Genomic DNA, 19,049 nt, shown 5'->3' with positions numbered 1-19,049 from the left:
CATCTGCAAACAGTAAGAGTTTTACTTCTTTTCCAATTTGGATTCCTTTTATTTCTTTTTCTTCTCTGATTGCTGTGGCTAGAACATCCAATATGATGTTGAATAATAGTGGTGAGAGTGGACATCCTTGTCTTGTTCCTGATCTTAGAGGAAATGTTTTCAGCTTTTCACCATTGAGTATGATATTAGCTGTGGGTTTGTCATATATGGCCTTTATTACACTAAGATATGTTCTCTCTATGCCCACTTTCTGGAGAGTTTTTATCACAAATAGATGTTGAATTTTGTCAAAAGATTTTTCTGCACCTATTGAGAAGATCATATGGTTTTTATTCTTCAGTTTGTTCATGTGGTGTATCACATTGATTGATTCGTGGATACTGAAAAATCCTTGCATCCCTGGGATAAAACCCACTTGATCACAGTGTATGATCCTTTTAATGTATTGTCAGATTCAGTTTGCTAATATTTTGCTGAGGATTTTTGCGTCTATGTTCATTGGTGATATTGGCCTGTAATTTTCTTTTTTTTTGTGATATGTTTGTCTGGTCTTGGTATCAGAGTGATGCTGGACTCATAGAATGAGTTTAGAAGCATTCCTTCCTCTGTAATTATTTTGGAATAGTTTGAGAAGGATAATTATTAACCCATCCCCAAATATTTGGTAAAATTCACCTGTGAAGCCATTTGATCTTGGACTTTTGTTTTTTGGGAGTTTTTACATTACTGGTTCAATTTCATTAATGGTAATTGGTTTGTTCATACTTTCTATTTTTTCCTGGTTCAGCCTTCAGAGATTGGGAGATTGTACATTTCTAGGAATTTGTCCATTTCTTCTAGGTTGTCCATTGTATTGACATATAGTTGCTTGTAGTAGTCTCTTATGCTCCTTTGTATTTCTGTGGTGTCAGTTGTCATTTCTTTTTCCCACCTAATTTTATTGATTTGGGCCCTCTCTTTTTGTCTTGATGAGTCTGGCTATCAATTTTGTTTATCTTTTCAAAGTACCAGCTCTTAGCTTCATTGATCTTTCCTATTTTTAAGTCTCTGTTTCATTTATTTCTTCTCTGATCTTTATGACTTCTATCCTCCTGCTATCTTTGGGATTTATTTGCTCTTCTTTTCTAGTCCCTTTAGGTGTAAGTTTAGATTGTTCATTTGAGATTTTTTGTTTGTTTCCTGAGGTTAGCTTGTATCACTATAAACTTCCCTCTTGGAATTGCTTTTGCTGTGTCCCATAGATTTTGAATTATGTTTTTATGTTCATTTGTCTCTGGGTATTATTTTTTATTTCCTCTTTGATTTCTTCAGTGATCCTTTGGTTGTTTAATAGCATATTATATAGCCTCCACGTGTTTATGTTTTTGTCCAGTTTTTTCTTGTTGATTTTTAGTTTCATTGCACTGTGTTTGGAAAAGATGCTTGATATGATTTTAATTTTCTTAAATTTATCAAGGTTTGTTTTGTAGCCTAGCATATGATCTGTCCTGGAGAATATTCCATTTGCACTTGAAAAACATGTGTTTTCTGCTGCTTTTAGAGGAGATATTCTTTATACATCCATTAAGTTCATCTGGTCTAATGTGTTAATTAGGTCCCATGTTTCCTTATTGATTTTCTGTCTGAATTATCTGTCCATTGATGTAAATGGGGTGTTACAAGTCCCTATTATTATTGTTTTACTGTCAATTTCTCCCTTTATGTCTGTTAATATTTGCTTTATGTATTTAGGGGATCCTATGCTGGGTGCATATATATTTACAATTGTTATGTCTTCTTCTTAGAAGAAGACACCATTGTGTGGGGCCTGGTCTTGGGTCCTCTGATGGGCAGAGCCATGTCCAGGGGTGGCTATAGGCTCAGGGGATCTTAAGGCAGTCTTTCTGCTGGTGGATGGGGTTGTGTCCCCACTTAGTTGCTTGGCCCGAGTCAACCCAGTACTGGTGCCTACGAGCCGGTGAGTGTGGGCGGGCTGGGTCCTGAGGCTAATTAGCTCGGAGGAGAATTCCAAAATGGTGCTTGCCAGCACCAGTGTCCACGTGGTAGAATGAGCACCCCAAAATGCTGCTGCCAATGTCTAGGTCCCCAGGGTGAGCTTCAGTTCTCTCCTGTGTCTCCCAGAGGCTCTCCAAGATCAGTAGGTAGGTCTGACTCAGGGTCCTTTCAAATTACTGCTTCTCCCTTGGTCCTGAAGAATGTGAGATTTATGTGAGCCCTTTAAGAATGGAGTCTCTATTTCCCACAATGCTCTGAGTCTCTTGAAAGTAAGCCCTGCTGGCATTCAAAGCCAAATGTTCTATGAGCTCGTCTTCTTGGTGCAGGACTCCCAGGCTGTGGAACCTGTTGTGGGTCTCAGACCCCTCTCTCCTTGAGAAGAAACTCTGCATTTGTAATTATTCTCCTGTTTGTAGGTCACTCACCCAGGGGTATCAGTCTTAACTATATTGCAACTCCACCCCTCCTACTCATCTCTTGTAGTTCCTCCTTTATATCTTTAGTTGTAGAAGATCTTTTCTGGTAAGCCCTTTTCTTTTTCATTGATAGCTGTTCTGTAAATTGTTGTAATTTTCATGTGCCCGTGAAAGAAGGTGAGCTCAGGGTATTTCTACTCCTCCATCTTGGCTAACTCTCCCTATTTCTTGAACTGGATACTGCTTAAACCAATGAGTTCACCTTGAATATTTCATTAATCTGTTCAGTTATGATTTGGACCTTTTTTGGTATGTAAGATAGACCAATAAAATAGCTTATTTAAAAAAATCTGGCACATTAACATTATTTACTCACTTCTTTTCAAGAATAACATAGTTACACCCACTTCACTTTTTTTTTTTACTTCAATGATTTGTAATTTGAGTATTATCCTTCTTCTAACTAAAGCTATTTACCTTCTTCTGTTACCAGAAACCAGTAAGTCTAGAGTGTTATTAATTCTCCTAACATTAGTTTTTGTTCTGATGTCCACTTATAACACTGCTCTTTTACTTTCCTAAACTACTTGTATGAAATGACATTTAACCTTCTCTCTTAATTCTAGACTTACTCATTATTCATTATATGGTGCAAGAGCCTGACTACTCTATTCTTCTAAAGTAGTTGTATCTGAGCATTTATATATTGTAATATTATTATTTTATTAGGAATTATTTTTCCTCCTTTACAATTATAGCATAATATTAGTAGGTTATGCTATCCATGAAGTTAATCTTAGGATAATAAAGGGAGAGTTACAAAATAATTAGTTACTCAAAGCAGGACTTGGGTCTAAACAGAATTGAGAACCTCTGATCAAAATAATAGGGATTCTGCTGGAGGATGGATGTGTCTTGAGAAGGGAAACAAAGGAGAGGATAATAGACTTTCTAAATCCCACTTTCCTGACTTCCTTAAACACAAGTCTCTTTCATTTATTGGTAGAAGAACAAACACAGGCTTTGAAGCCCCTCAGAACTGGTTTCTAATAGGTACAGGTCTGTTATTTACTAGCTACATGACCTTGTAGAAGTTACTTAAACCACCTAAGCCTTGGTTCATCTATAAAATAGCACTAATCATTTCTTGCTTCTTAGGGTTGCCATGAGAATTTAGGAGTTAACACAGACAAATCTTGCACAGCAAGTGACTAACCTATAATTGACATTGAACAAATATTAATGCACTTCCAATCTACCAACTCCATGCCCAGGACTATAGCTAATTCCAAGGGTACCTTTGTGCAAATTTTAAAATTGTATCCTTTCATCTGGATGGGTGTCACTCCCAGTCAAGGCTCATGACTTGGTGAGTGGAGCACTGCGCCTATCCCCACGAGGATCAAGGTCCTTCCCCTACCTCTCTCCAATTAGACTCCAATACTGAAGGAATGAGTTTTCATACATGTGCTGGAGTCCAAGGATATGATTACCATGATCAAAGTCCCAAAGGAATGGCTGGGTGATCTGTAGCATAATTTTGTTTCCCTTCATGTTCCTGGATAGACCAGATGGCATGAAGATCTACCAGATCTTCAAAGTAGATCTCTGAGAAGATCTCTGAGAAGCTCTGAACCAGAGCTCTCTATCAAAGGGACTTTTAAAAACCCTGACTCTCTTGTATACCATCTCCATGAGTGACTACTCTTACAAGTGGACTTTAACCAAGAATTTGATGGGTGTAACTCAGACTGGCTGCTAAGCAACAGCCCCTCCCTGCTTGAAGTCATTGTGACATTGCTTTCTACAAGGCAACATTATGATGTAGAAGGAGCCAGAAAAGCCCAACTTTGAAAATAAGCTCTGCTAACTATTAACTTCATAATCTTGGGCAAATTTTCCTCACAATATCTCAGTTTCTTCACCTGTAGCACAAGGACAATATTCACCATGTAGGAGATAACTTATATAAAGTCCAATGCTTGGCTTACTCAACTTGTTCATCATTTCCCTTCCTGCCCTCATTGATTTATTCATTCAACAGGTACTTATTAAACTCTTATAATATGTCAGGTACTGCTCTAGGCTTTGGGAATATAGCAGTGAACAGAAATCCTTGTTCTTCTAGAGGTTAATTCTAGCAGGGGAGGCAATAAAAATGGTAAATACATAAAATGTATGGGATGTCAGGTATTGATTTTGCCAAGGAAAAACAAAGGAATCACAGACAGGGAAGAAGGGAAAAGGGAGTTTCATGGCCAGGAAGGGGCCCACTAGAAGGTGGCTTCAAGGAAAGGCCTACAGGAAGTGAGGCAGAAAGTCAAATGGAAATCTTGGGGAAGAGTATTCTAGCTTGTGCAAAAGCCCCGAGGCAGTAACATGCCTGGACTATTGGAGAAACAGCAAAGACACCAACGTAGTTGAAATAGAGGTAGTGAGAAGTGTTTTCAACATTTCTTTTAAGGCAGGTTTAGTGGTGATGAACTCCCTCAGGTTCTGTTTGTCTAGGAAAGCCTTTATTCCTTCATTATAATTAAGTATAAATTTGCTGGGTAGAGTATTCTCAGCTGACAGTTTTTAATTTTTCAATATTATGAGTATGTCATCCCACTTTCTCCTGGGCTGTAGAGTTTCTGCTAAGGAATCTACTGATAGTCTAATGGGGGCTCCTTGTAGGTTACTGTCTTTATTTTCCCCCTGGCTGCCTTTAAAATTCTTTCTTTGTCATTGACATTTTTTTTTTTTTTTTTTTTGTGGTACGCGGGCCTCTCACTGTTGTGGCCTCTCCCGTTGCGGAGCACAGGCTCCAGACGCGCAGGCTCAGCGGCCATGGCTCACGGGCCCAGCCACTCCACGGCACGTGGGATCTTCCCGGACCAGGGCACGAACCCATGTCCCCTGCATCGGCAGGCGGACTCTCAACCACTGCGCCACCAGGGAAGCCCTGTCATTGACTTTTGACAGTTTTAATATAATGTGTCTTGGAAAAGGTCTTCTTGCACTGAGATAATTATGTGTTCTCTTATCTTTGTGAACTTGTATACCCAGTTCCTTCCCAGGCTTGGGAGTTCTAACCTATTATTTCTTTAAATAAACTCTCTGTTCCTTTCTCCCTCTCTTCTCCTTCTGGGATACCCATTAGGCTTATGTTGCCTTTCCTAATGGAATTGGGTAGTTCTCATAGAATTTATTCGTTAAAAAAAATCGTAGTTGTCTTTTCTCTTCTACCTGAATCATTCGTAGATTTTGAACCTACGAGCTCTCTTTTGCTTATGGTCTGCTCTATTTCCAATGCTTTTAATGCTTTCTTCATCTAATTTATTGAGTTCTTCAGCTCCAGAATTTCTGTTTTGTTCTTCTTTAGAGTTTCAGTCTCTTCAGTAAAGCATTCCTTCTGTTCATTAATTTTATTCCTGAGCTCATTGAACTGTCTTTCTGAGTTTTCTTGTAGCTCATTGAGTTCTTTCATAACAGATATTTTCAATTCTCTATCAGTTAGTTCACACTCTTTCATGACTTTAAGTTTGGTTTCCTGAGAATTGCCGTTTTCTTTTTGTGATACCATATTACCATGGTTTTTCATGGTGCTTAATGAGTTGTTCCTCTGCTGGCACTTTTGAAGTAGCAAACACCTTTTTTAATTAGGTAAAACTCTTTTCACTTTGATTTTAACAATTCAACATGTTGGTTATTAGAGGCCTTTTTTTTTTTTTTTTTTCCCAGTAGGTAGTGCTATAGCACAGTTTTTGTTTCTCTTACCTGAAATGTCTCTGGCTATATTTGAAAATTGACTTTCCACCCTCCACCGCCTCTGCCAGAGGTGTCACTTATGCCCTTGCTGCTTTGCCTCCAGAATCTCTGGTGCCTTGCTGTTGTCAATGTTGCCATTGTTGCTAGGGTCACTGCCAAGGGCATCAAGATGGTGGGCACCTCCACTGGGTCCAGGGATGCTTAGGTGGTGGGCAACTCTGCCACAGCAAGGGCAGAGGGAGGGTGGGGTAGGAAGGGGGTCATGGGTGCCTTTGATGCATCTGGGATTGTCAGATGCAAGAGTGCCAGAGTCCAGGCACCACCAGAACTGGAGGGACTGAGGTCATGGGCCTTGTCACTGCTGATGCCTGGTTCCCTGTGTCTGGGGTATTGCTGCAGTCTGGAGGCCTACTTTGTGTGTGCTGCCTCCCCTATTACTACTGGGTCCTCTGGAACTGTTGGCTCAGTACTGTCGTGGCCACGGAGTCCAGATTGCAAGTACCACCTCTCCTGTTCTCCCAATTCCATCTCCTCTATTTATTCCAGTCTACTTATCTTCAGATGTACAGATGTGTGGATCTCTCCAGAATCCTAGTGTGTTGGACCAGAGGAACCTTTGTTGAGTTATGAACGTTTTACTCATTGTAGATTGAAGAGGAGAGACCAACAGACTGTCTCATACTACCATGATATTGACATCACCGCTGATCTTCTTTTTCCCAACATGCCATGTTCATTCCACCTCAAGGACTTTGTACTTGCTGCACCTCTGCACTTTTCCCAGATCTCAGAATGACTGATTCCTCTCTAATATCAAGGATCATCTCATATGGGATCTCTCCAGAAATGCCTTCCTGCACTGCTCAAACTAAAATAGGCTCCTCCCTTGGTCACTTTCTATCACTGATTCACTTTGCTCATTTCTTTTTTCTTTTTCTTTTTTTTTTTTTTTTTTGCTAATTTATTGCTTAACACTCCCATCAGCAAAATATAATCCCCATAAGGGTGAACTCTTTATGTTATTCACCACTATGTCTTTAGTACCTAGAACATTATCTGGCACATAATAATCAAGAAATGTTGTGGGCTCATGAATAAATAGTCATTACCCAGAAAGCTGCATGTGCCTCATCATTACCACCAGTGCTGCCATCTACCATGAGAACACTGAGATCTGTGTCAAAGGAGGCAGTAAAACATAATAGTTAGGACTGTGACCTCTTTTGGATCTGGCTCTGCAACTTATAGCTGTGAGATGTCGGGCAGGTTATTCAGTTTCTTGGGTTAATGTTATCTTCCTCACAAAGTTGCTGAGCGAATTAAATAACAAAACACATGTAAAACACTTAAAATGGAGTTTGACATACAGTAAGCATGCCAGAAAATAGGAGCCATTATATTCTTATTACTTAGGATTCTTTCAGTTGAAAATAAAAGAAACAAACTTAAGCCAGCTTATGTAGCAAAGAGGAGGTTATTACATACTTATAGGGGTGTTTCACAGAACCCAAAGGCAGAAATGCATCTGGGCCTCAGGAAGGAGCTAGAATGAAGAGTTGGAAAGCTATTGATAAATGTTCTCTCTGCATCTTTAATCGTGGCTTTTCTCCACTGCTCCCCTTTAGTCTTCTTGCTCTGCATCCAGGGCAACTTTCCCTTCTCTTCAGTTTCTCACTACAGATCCTAAGCTTATATATTATAGGCAAAGCCAGTCTCAGGGACTGTTTGCCATTCCTCGTTCTCTGTTGCAGATTCCAAGGGGTGATAATCTGATAAGCCCTCTTGAATCTGATGTCTACGCCAGTCAATCAGCCAAGCCAGGGGAGGAGATAATGCAGTAAAACCACAGCTGCTAGTGACCACAGCTATGGTTTCAAGGAAAGGACCTCTGCTTTCACTCCTGAGAAAGGCAGACATCCCCAAAGGAGCCCACTGCAAAGACCTTCCCGATGGTGCCAATTCAGGGGAGCTGGACCAGCTCTGGGACCTCAGCAGACACGGAAAGAATGTCCTGGCCTTCTGTTCCTTGAGCATGCCAAACAGGCCTGTGCCCCCGAGTCTCCCAGAATCACTTTGGTTCCCTACTGAGAACAGTCACCAAGATGCAGACCTATCTTCTTCATGTCCTCATCCCATGCCAACACCGAACATTCAGATATTTCCTCCTACAACATCCAACCTTTATGCAGATCAACCTAAGCCAGTAGAAGGCTTGTGGGTTTGTTGGTGTCATCACTTCTTCACATACTCTCTTCTGCCACTCCACCCCCATGCACAACCTGTATTTTCAAATCTAGAAGGGTCTCCACCCAAATCACTTAAAACCAAGGACACTCATGTTTTGACTGATGGATTTTATTGCAGCACTCTAGGTAGGAGCAAGGTGTGCTAAACAAAGGAGACTGTTCAGTACATTAGGGAATGGAGACACAGGTCAGATTTATGCCAACTTGCAGCACTGACAGCTGGTGTCAAAGACAAGCCCAGCCGGGCAATACTGCTCGTATGTGATTCCATTTGCGCAGTTCACGAAGACATTTCTGTTATTTGCCACAGGGTAGAGGCCATTGGCTTTGCCGGCACAGTATCCACTACCCACAGAGCTGCTACTCCCACTTCCACTTCCACTCCCACTTCCGGTACGACTGTTGGGCTCACTGGACTGAGTGGAGGTGGTGCAATCTGAAACAGCATGAAGAGCGTACTAGTGGACCTGGCAGAAGCTCTCAGATTCACCTAGAGGTGAAGAACTAGCAGACCTGGGGTGAGGTCTGGAGGTGGAGTGCAGTTCGCTCTGGGTCCCTGTAACTGAGGAGCTCACAAGATAACTCCATCTTAGGAATTAGGAACAGCTATAATTTCAAGCCAGCCCAGTTTTAAATTTTAAAAGTTCTCTCTTATGATGTTAAAATCATTTTTAAAAAATTTTACTGAGCACCCAATATATGCGAAATGCTTTTCCAGGATCTGGTTATAAGCAGTAAGCAAATAAACTGTAAGAGAAAATCTGGACAAATTTTAGGGAATTGGTACTTCCTCTGAATTATAGATTAGAAATATTTCAGTACTGCTTAGGGTTTTTTGTTCAATCTCCCCAAGCAGGCTGAAGGAGACTTTTAATAAGGGGTTCATAGAAAAATAAATGCTTATATTGAAGGTCAGCCTAATTTCTTGAGGCTTTTCCACACCTTTAAGAATTAGTAGACCTGGAAAACCCACCCAGTAAGCCTGGTTTCTCATAAGAACATAAAATTCCTGATGTGGACATTCAAGGGTAAGGAAAGAATATAGCACTTCTCTCTCAGGCAGGCAAGAACAGTGAGGTAAAATGGGAAGAGACTCCTGGGGCAAAGGGGGAAGATGTTAGGCTGTCTTTTGAGTTGGAAAAGGAGCATTTATACACCATGGGCATCCCCCTGCTGTCACTTACTTGCACTCTTCAGGCCAAGAACATCCTTCAAGGTGTTGATCAGGGGGAACTTGCCCTGGTTACAGAATGTGCCTGTGAAGTCATCCATGTCAATGGCCCAGACCATGGCACCTCCAAAGTTGTTCTGTTTAAGCCACTCAGCCTGTTTAAGGATAGAGGACACCAGCAGTCATTTTATTTCGGGGGACTCAGGGCTGAGCTCACAGCACATTGGAGGGGCTGACCTTACCTTGATATTAAAGCTCTTGACGTTGTCATAGCCAACCCACTCATTGCCCTCATAGGTGTAGGGCACGTACTGAGAGGCATCCCATGCCTGAGTGGCTCCATCTTTCAGGAAGGTGCAGATCTTTAAAAAGTCAAGAGATTCAAATCCTTTAAGTATGACTCCCCAAAAAGAGAAAACATACAATTTCCTCTTTGATTTTTTTTTTCTGTCATGCCTGCAATAGGGGATTTCCTCAGATTTCTAATTATGGGTTTTTGTTTGCGGTAAATAAGATCAAGTTGTTTTTGAAATACTCAGATGTTATCCCTATTTTTAGTGCTTGATTTTGAGAACCCATGTTAGTATGGGAGACACAGTTATTTAATTCCCTTAAGTGCTAATATAAATGACCTTAAGTATGTAGTCTGTTGTTTGAAGGGATATTGCACACTACAAATGTTCTTCATACTGGATTAGGTAAATGAATAGGTTACTTAAACACCTGAAGCATTTGGAGTAATATCTGTGTTACAGTAGGTAAGTAGTGGACAAAATGAACATTCAAGCTTTACACAGATTCTAGCCCTAAGGCTACTGTGCAGCACAGGACATGAAATTCACAGAATTTCAACTGTAAAGCCCAGGTTACCTACCTCATAGTAGGCCAGGAACCCAGCCTGCCTGGTGTAGGGCCCAGCAGGACCAGCACCAGAAGTGGGGGCACCAATGCCATTGTTGGAAGGGTTGCTTAGGATGTAGTTGTGTCCATAGGCAGGGAATCCAACGATGAGCTTCTCAGCTGGGGCCCCATTGTTCTTCCAGTAGTTCATGGCATAATCCTGAAGATGTAGCAGGTGAGTTAGAGGCCCACCCAGCTGATGACCCATTGCTTAGTTATGCTAGTCCACTGTCCTAAAAGGTAAAATTGAATGATGCTAATAACAGATAGGTTAGTTGGTATTTTTGGAAATATTTTGGTGAGGTTATAGTTAATGAAATATGATCAGCCACTTAAGAAGAGAGTTGCCCAAATGAGACTTTTGCAGAATTTATATTTCTTTTGTCTCTGAATCTCCATGTGATTTACAACATCTCTGGTCTGAACCTGCATCTGTGTGGGTACTCACCACATTGAGGTAAGCATTGTTGCCAGTGTCAGTTGGGTATTTGTAGAGGGGGCTGTTCTCTCCAGTGTAGCCCTCCCATGGGCCATAGAAGTCATAAGTCATGACATGGATGTAGTCTAGGTACCTGAGGTGGGATAAAGCGTTTAAAAGCATTTCCAACTGTTATTTCCCACACCTGTGCAGACAAAAGATACCACTTCCAATGCCTCTTAAACAAAGTCCCTGAGTGGCAAGACAGACTAAGGACAAGTCTGCTTTGCAGAACTGATACCTATAGGAGTTTGAGGATAAGGTGAGTCACTCACTGGGACAGCTGAGGAATCTCATAGCCAGACTGGATGTTGGAGATGCCAGCAGCTACTGCAGCAGTGACCAGCAGCCTGGGCTTGTTGGTTTGGATGGCCTCCTGCTCAAAAGCTTCACGCATTTCCTATAGAATAATCAAGTATGGTAGGACATCTATGAAACTGATTTCACCTCCTTAAATATTAATAAATATATGTTTGTATAATGCTTTTCTTTTTCAGAGTGCTTTCACATATTTTATCTTTAGTTTCTGCATATCCCTATAAAGTAGACAGAATTGATGGTATTCATTTTATAGCTAATATGCATAGAAGTTAGACAATTTCACCAAAGTCTCACAGCAAGTGAGTATCCAGGTCATGACGAGAACCCAGGTTCCAGATGACCAGTCAGAGCTCTACTTATATCACTACACTTTGAAGTTATACTTGCTACAGTAACCCATATCCAGCTTTTAGCAATATAGAGATTTGCTTCCCTTTGTCCAGTAAATGAGCTACTTTATAGGACTGACATCCCATCAAATGAAATGCTGAATTGGCCAGTGAGGAAGGTGGTAACAGCCAGGTGATAGATTCCCGTTCAATGCTAGAGGTTAATCCACTGTTATTTTGTGACTCTAATCTTACCCAGAGCACTGGATTCAGTTTTTTTTTTTTTTTTTTTTTTTTTTTTTTTTTTTTTTTGCGGTACGCAGGCCTCTCACTGTTGTGGCCTCTCCCATTGCAAAGCACAGGCTCCGGACGCGCAGGCTCAGCGGCCATGGCTCACGGGCTCAGCCACTCCACGGCATGTGGGATCTTCCCAGACCAGGGCACGAACCAGCGACCCCCTGCATCGGCAGGCAGACTCTCAAGCCCTGCGCCACCAGGGAATCCATGGATTTAGTTTTTATAACTGCATTATTAGGGTGTACCAGAGTGTGTTCCAGTGAAGAGTGGGTCTGAAAATTGTATGGGTACTTGTTAAAGGAACTAGGTTATTTAACTGGAAGGAGAAAAATTATAGGCAAGATATAGCTGTCTTCAAATATCGAACTAATATATTGCAAAAGGTGCAGCTTTATTCTATGTTACTTCAGTGGGCAGAGCTAGAACCACTAATTGGAAGTTATTAATTATGACTGGACACATGTATTGACTAAGAATACAGATGTTCTTTTTGATCTCTAGAGCTGTTCAACAAGTAAGTAGGTTTATTTTTCAACCAGTGAATTACTTAATATTGAAACTATTGGAGGCTGCCTGACAATCTGGTATACCAGATGGTGTAGGAAAAAACCCTGTCTTGGGGGAGAGTAAATCTAAAAGCCATCCTTGGCTTTTCTCACTCCATTCATTTTTCCTTGGTGATCTCTTAGTTATCTACCTTTGCTGATGACGTCAATACAGTATATCAAATCAAGTCATTTGTTCTGAACTCCAGCTTGGCATTCACCCAATATCTATTCATCCAGTGTCTATTAGGCAAAACTATAGGATGTCCTACAGATTCCTCTCACTCAGCATGTTCAAAGGCAAATTAATGAGCCCTTTTTCTTGCTCCAAATCTACCTTTTTTCCTGTATTTACCATCTTAGTTAACAGGACCATAGTCAAACTAGTTCTCAAGGTCAGAAAACTGGACGTTCTCTCTTTTTCCACTTCCAATTGGTCTCCAAATCCTATTGATTCTACCCTCCTAATATCTCTTATATACTTCCTTTTTCCGTTCTCACTGTTAGGGTATTCGTTCAGACCCTCAGCATCTCTTGCTTGATTTATTGCAATAGCCTCCTAACTCTATCCCTGACTCCTTACCTTCTAATTCATCCGCCGTGGTTAAAGCCAGAGTGATCCTTCTAAAACATGAGCTTTGTCATATCTTTCCATTACTTAAAAATCCCTCAAAGTTGCCTTGAACGTAATGTCCAAATTACTTAACATAATATACAAATCCTACATGATCTGATTCTTGTCTCTGGTGCAGCCTCATAATCCATTACTCACATACCTGCTCACACATATCCACATGTCTTCATTTGTGCAATCCCATCGTCACTTAATTGGTTAACACCACTTTTAAGACTAAGCTCTTCTTGATCCTGCCCCAGAGCAGAATTAGGTACCTTCTCTCTGTGCTACTTTTGCACTCTGAATACCTCTATCATGACATTTACCTAAGTGTACTGTAATTGTTGGTTATTTTTCAGGCTTCCACCTAAGATGGTGTAGTTTTTAAAGCCAAGGATTGTGTCTTATTCTTATCTTTAGCCTGACACTTAATGCAGTGTCTGGGATGGTGTAAGTGCTCAGTGATAATAGGCAGTCTAGTATAAATGTTAGAAGCAATGGGCTCTGTAGTCAGACTACTTGGGTAGTAATGACACCTATTAGTTGTGTGATATTAGGCAAGTTACTTAAACCCGCTATATATTAGCTTCCTCATCTGTAAAATAAAGATTATGGTACTTACAGTACCTATATCATAGAGTAGATACGAAGATGAAATGAGTTATGATTCTAGAAACAGCTTGTAGAATTGTGCCTGACACAGAGCACACATCATAATATTATTATTATTAAAGGCTGTTGAGTGTAGGCATGATATTTAAGAATCTTTGCAATGTAAAGTTTCCAAAATTCTAAATTCCAGTTTTGTTTCACTCTGGAACCACCAGGTTCTCCTTGAAAAGAACGGGCTTTGAATTTTCTTGGGCTAAACACTGCCACCTCCCTCCTCACCTGCACCAGGACAGTGAAGAGGTGCTTGTCCTGAGAAGGGCTTCCACGAGAGCCAGGGTACTCCCAATCGAAGTCCAGCCCATCAAATCCATACTGACGCAGGAATTTGATGACTGAAGAAATGAAAGTCTTGCGATTCTCTGGAGTGGAAACCATGGCAGTGAAACTGAAGGAGATCCAAAGAAGGCAGGGTGAGGCCTCGGTAGTCCCAACACCTTGTAACGAAGTCAAACTCCTATATTTCTGCCTCAGAGCTTTACACCAAGACCCACATCCCAGATAAAACTATGTTCCTGGCTTTCTCCTGTGCTTGCTTTGTAATCACTGCTCTGTCAGCCATGGTACCCCAGTGTTCTCTTTGTTTTGTTATCCACCCAACTCTGATCTTTCTCCCAAATTGTACCTGTTGCTTTGAACACCTGGCTACCTTGGCCCACTGTGTTGTCTCTCTAGATAGTCCCTGATGTTCGCATACCCTCAAGAAATTCTTCTTGTTTATTTGCATGACTTTCTCTTCCCTTCTCCCAGAAGGTAAATAGACAGAAGTGCTATAACACTCTCCTCAGGGGTTGTACTTCTGAAACATTTTGAGAAGAGGTTGTTTTGAAATCTCAGTAACTAAGCTTCTGTGAATGTAGTCCCAGAATATCCAACTAAATGTAAACGTACAAAATAAATGGTGTTCTAATTAATACTGAGATTCTGGTGTAGTAATTTATTTAAGTAGCATATTTGTTTAATGTATATCCTTAATATCCTGTCTTAAGATGTGAAATCTGAAGGGACATAGGTCACATTGGGCTAACTTGTTTTCTGTAACAAATGAACACCAGGCTCTCTTGTAGAGGACTTACGGGGCAGTTCCAAAATTCCAGCCTCCAATGGCCAGGAGAGTTTTCAGCTGGCTGTTCCTTTAAAGCAAAGGATAGAAAAGAAAAACTTCAAAATCCATGAGTCCCTCAATTTAAAATAACATTGCTTCGGTATTGGGCCTGGTCAGAAACTTTGATGTTGCCTTGATAAAATATTCTGTATAATAATTTTCCTTCACTACTGAACACTTTATAAAAATTATTTGTGTTATCATTATGAATGCACTCAGAGTTCTTTAGAAAAATCTAAATTAAGCAACCGGGTTTTTTAAAAATTGGAATGTATTGGCAATTCTTACATTCTACTCTATCAGATGAAATGGTAAATATTGCTTGAACATAATTACTTTCTCAGACTTTATGATAATGAATATAAATCAGTTGGCTTAAAATCATGCACATTTTCTGGAATAGTGGTTCTCAAACATCAGTTTATATAAGAATGAAGTACAAGGACCAGAGTTGGAGGACAACATTAAAATTCCAGGGTTTTAACCCCTTTCTCAGAGATTGTGATTCAGTTGGATTAGGGATTGAGATTTTTATCAAGTGACTCATGTGATTTTGTTGCATGGTCAATGGATCACACTTTGAGAAATACCACTCTGAAGGGGTTTATTTCTTCTTAGGTATCATAACTCAAATTCTAATGGCTGCATTCAAGATACTGCCACTACTGAAGGTAGCAATGGCCTGTAGCCTTACTTCTCCTGGATGTAACTAACTGAACAAATTAGAAATTAAAAGATACCAGAGTTTTTGTTTGTTTTGTTTCATTTTTACACAGAACAGAACTCTATTAAAATACAGCAAACTCTTCTGATTTCTTGGGCTCTGTTATGTCTAATCTTTGGTATCCTCTGCCTCCTGTTCTCTGATGCAAGTAGCTAAGATGGTTTGCAGTTTCCTGAGTCATAAAAAAGATAATTACAGTGAAAGGAAGATACAGAACTATTTTTTAATACTAGCTAGAGCAGGCAACGTGCTACGTTATCTATATCTTCAATACTTAAAGCGTAGCTCCTGGACCAGAAGCATCAGCATCATAGGGAAGCTTGTTAGAAATAACAGAGTCTTGGTTCCCACCTCAGACTCACTGAACCTGAACTGCAGAGATACCAACTTAGATATCTTCCCGTTCTCTTACTTGTTTTTCAGGCTATTGAAAGATTGGTAGAGAGTCACATCATTCCATTCAATGGTGGTGATCTCGTTGTTTCTCATCCCAGCAAAGGCATAAATCAGGTGAGTACAGAGGCAGGGGTCGATGTCGTCAGGCTTGAAACTTCCCAGGCCTGGTCGGTACTGGGACCAGTTGGTGAAGTAGCACATCAGCTGGTAGGCAGAACCTGAGAGTAGTAAGAAGTAAGAAAAATGGCCTGACTTAGGTGCCACTGAAATGTGCTGTAAGTTTTAGCCCTGCTTCTGTTTCCCTCCCTTTGCCTCAGATACCTGATCTCTGTGTAAGGGTGGTTAATAGGAACAATCTTGCAAATGATTTCAAAGCTTCAAACTTGGGAACTAGTCACTGACTTTCAAGTTGGTTATTTTTAACTTTGACAGATTCACTTTGGGATCTTGGTGGAGCCTAGGAACCACTGAAGAAAAAATGCCCAGTAGTCCTATGAAGCCCAGTGAATACCAACTTACAACTCTCAGGTGGTCATGCTGAAGAGAATAACAGTGGCAGCCAATAAAAAATAACAGGTTCTCCCAACATCAAATCCATCTGTCTGTAAAGAAGACAGTAGCTTTCTTTCCTAGCATAGCTTTTCTATCTCTTGATATGCTTTTATTTTTATTTATTTATTTTTTGGGTGGTACGCGGACCTCTCACTGTTGTGGCCTCTTCCGTTGTGGAGCACAGGCTCCGGACGCTCAGGCTCAGTGGCCATGGCTCACGGGCCTAACCGCTCCGCAGCATGTGGGATCTTCCCGGACCGGGGCACGAACCCATGTCCCCTGCATCGGCAGGCGGACTCTCAACCACTGCGCCACCAGGGAAGCCCTTGATATGCTTTTTAAAAAGTAATATTAGAATATGAAAAAATCACATTTAATACATTAAGCAGACAATTGCATTATGAGTAATTTATAAAGATTTTAGGTTTATTGTAGGAAAAAATTATGTCAAGGATATAATACAGAGTCCATGACTTACCTAGCTGGGCATTCAGCAGAAGGGCCAGACCTAAGAGAAAGAAAACACATGTATTCTGAACCAATTGTCTATATCTTGTAGAATATAATTCTGAGGCCTTCGGTACCATCCTATGGGTCATAGGTTTTTATAGCCCAAGTGGCACTTAGGGGTTATGCCAAAGAGTAGGCTTTTCAGTGAAGGCACCAATAAATCTGTACTTCCCTTCTCTTAGTCAAAAATGAGCATGGCTCTCTCTTCTTCCTTCTTCCATGTCAGTAACAAATGTTACGGAAGACAGAGTTGGAAGTCTACTACCTATGGGAGATCTACGTACTGAAACTACCCAAAATTTACTCTACTCAATGACTACACACCCATCCATGCTTCACTACCCTTAACTGGGATGAATACAGCTTCACACACAAAGCATCCTCTAAATCAGTGAATTCAGTATCTCTTGGGGCCTTCAAGTTTTTTTATACCAACTTTAAGAGCCCTTACGGTAGAAGAGAACTAGAAACTGTTAGACAAGGCTCCAGATGCTGTTCCCTGGCTTCTACCAGGACACTTTTGACCTGATTGCTTTATAAATTGAGCTAGCGGTTTCATTTGGAAAAGGTTCTGAAGCTATAAAAAGTTTGTAAATCTCAGCTCTAGGGCAACTAATAAGCTATGGATATAAATTGGCTCTAAACAATGTACTGAATCAACCCCTTTAAATGATTGAATTATAACTGATATTTTTATAATACATCAGCAACTCAGTAAGACAGTAAGGGATTAAAGAGAAATAATTCTGAAAACAGTAGATCAAAGATAACTTGCATAACTCTGTCTCAGTTCCCACTGATTTTCATCTCTGAAAAAGATAGACCAAAAACACAAACATGTAAATTAAAATAAGATCAATTAAAATGAGGTGGTGCAGGAAGATGAATAGAGAAATGGGAACAACCCAACAAGGAATGGGAGTGTAAGACAAGCATTGGAAGAAAACTAGCCTTTCTTTTAGGACCATGCTTTTGGCATCAACAAAGGTAGAAATGCTGCCAGAGTCAATTGAGATTAAAAGAATCAGAAGTAGACTCATTTGTGTATGTCTGGATTCTCTTGGAAATTTGAAATAATGAAAGAACAACAGAAAAACATAGAGGTGTGTGTGAAGACTATTTCATGCCTGTCAGATGCAGAGAGAAAAAGAAATCAGGTAAAAACAAGGCTTTATCTCCAATTACAGACTCACCTGTGAGAATAAGCTTTGCCATGGTTGCCATTGGCTCTGGTCTAGCAGAGCCTGGATTTTCTTTTTATACCATCTGAGTACCAGGTTATCACAAAGGATATCTTCCAAGTGGAGAGCATTTAACCCAAATGTGTATATAGCTAATCAGTAAGTCAACAGATCTCCTCCCCTACAAACACCACTTTGTGTACCTCCAACCTGCACTCCCCTCACCACCACCTTCTCTGCTCAATAAGGACAAAATGTCATGGCTCCTAACAGGGTGGTAGAGATCATCACCATGAAAAGCACTGGCTTATTAGCTTTTTTGGCAGTTCTCAGGGCTGATAAGCATCTGTTTAAACATTGTGGTTTTCATGAGGTGGACATTTTGTGCCTGGCATCAAAGCATGTTTTTATTGGAAAATAAACAGTAAAAACCCTTGGAAGGTATTAGCTGTTCTTAAAACTTTTTTTAACCCTCAGAATGGGAGAAAATATTTGCAAATGAAGCAACTGACAAAGGATTAATCTCCAAAATCTATAAGCAGATCATGCAGCTCAATAACAAAAAAACAAACAACCCAATCCAAAAATGGGCAGAAGATCTAAATAGACATTTCTCCTAAGAAGATATACAGATAGCCAACAAACACATGAAAGAATGCTCAACATCATTAATCATTAGAGAAATGCAAATCAAAACTACAATGAGATATCATCTCACACAGGTCAGAATGGCCATCATCAAAAAATCTAGAAACAATAAATGCTGGAGAGGGTGTGGAGAAAAGGGAACATTCTTGCACTGCTGGTGGGAATGTAAATTGATACAGCCACTATGGAGAACAGTATGG

General features: G+C 40.4%; 1 protein-coding gene across 1 annotated transcript; it reads right to left on the bottom strand.

Moving 5' to 3' along the window:
- Positions 1 to 8,500: 8,500 nt before the first annotated feature.
- CHIA (chitinase acidic) lies at positions 8,501 to 18,310 on the bottom strand. Its single transcript, XM_060027181.1, has 11 exons — positions 18,214 to 18,310; positions 16,989 to 17,018; positions 15,975 to 16,176; positions 14,810 to 14,866; positions 13,956 to 14,121; positions 11,232 to 11,356; positions 10,927 to 11,050; positions 10,453 to 10,638; positions 9,821 to 9,940; positions 9,592 to 9,733; positions 8,501 to 8,843 (listed from the first exon to the last, which is right to left on the bottom strand). The coding sequence occupies exons 1-11, from the start codon at positions 18,242 to 18,244 to the stop codon at positions 8,602 to 8,604; spliced, it is 1,425 nt and encodes a 474-aa protein (XP_059883164.1). The 5' UTR covers positions 18,245 to 18,310; the 3' UTR covers positions 8,501 to 8,601.
- Between the last annotated feature and the right edge of the window lie 739 nt (positions 18,311 to 19,049).

Source organism: Delphinus delphis, chromosome 1 (genome assembly GCF_949987515.2).
Source record: "Delphinus delphis chromosome 1, mDelDel1.2, whole genome shotgun sequence".
Classification (NCBI taxonomy): domain Eukaryota; kingdom Metazoa; phylum Chordata; class Mammalia; order Artiodactyla; family Delphinidae; genus Delphinus; species Delphinus delphis.
This window is presented reverse-complemented; position numbering and strand designations above follow the sequence as displayed.

Excerpts from the sequence above, each read along its gene's own strand:
- CHIA (XM_060027181.1), bottom strand. The coding sequence starts at position 18,244 with ATGGCAACCATGGCAAAGCTTATTCTCACAG. Across the intron at positions 9,941-10,452 it reads GGTTCCTGGCCTACTATGAG|ATCTGCACCTTCCTGAAAGA; the intron begins GTAGGTAACCTG and ends GACTTTTTAAAG. Across the intron at positions 9,734-9,820 it reads TCAAGAGCTTTAATATCAAG|GCTGAGTGGCTTAAACAGAA; the intron begins GTAAGGTCAGCC and ends ATCCTTAAACAG.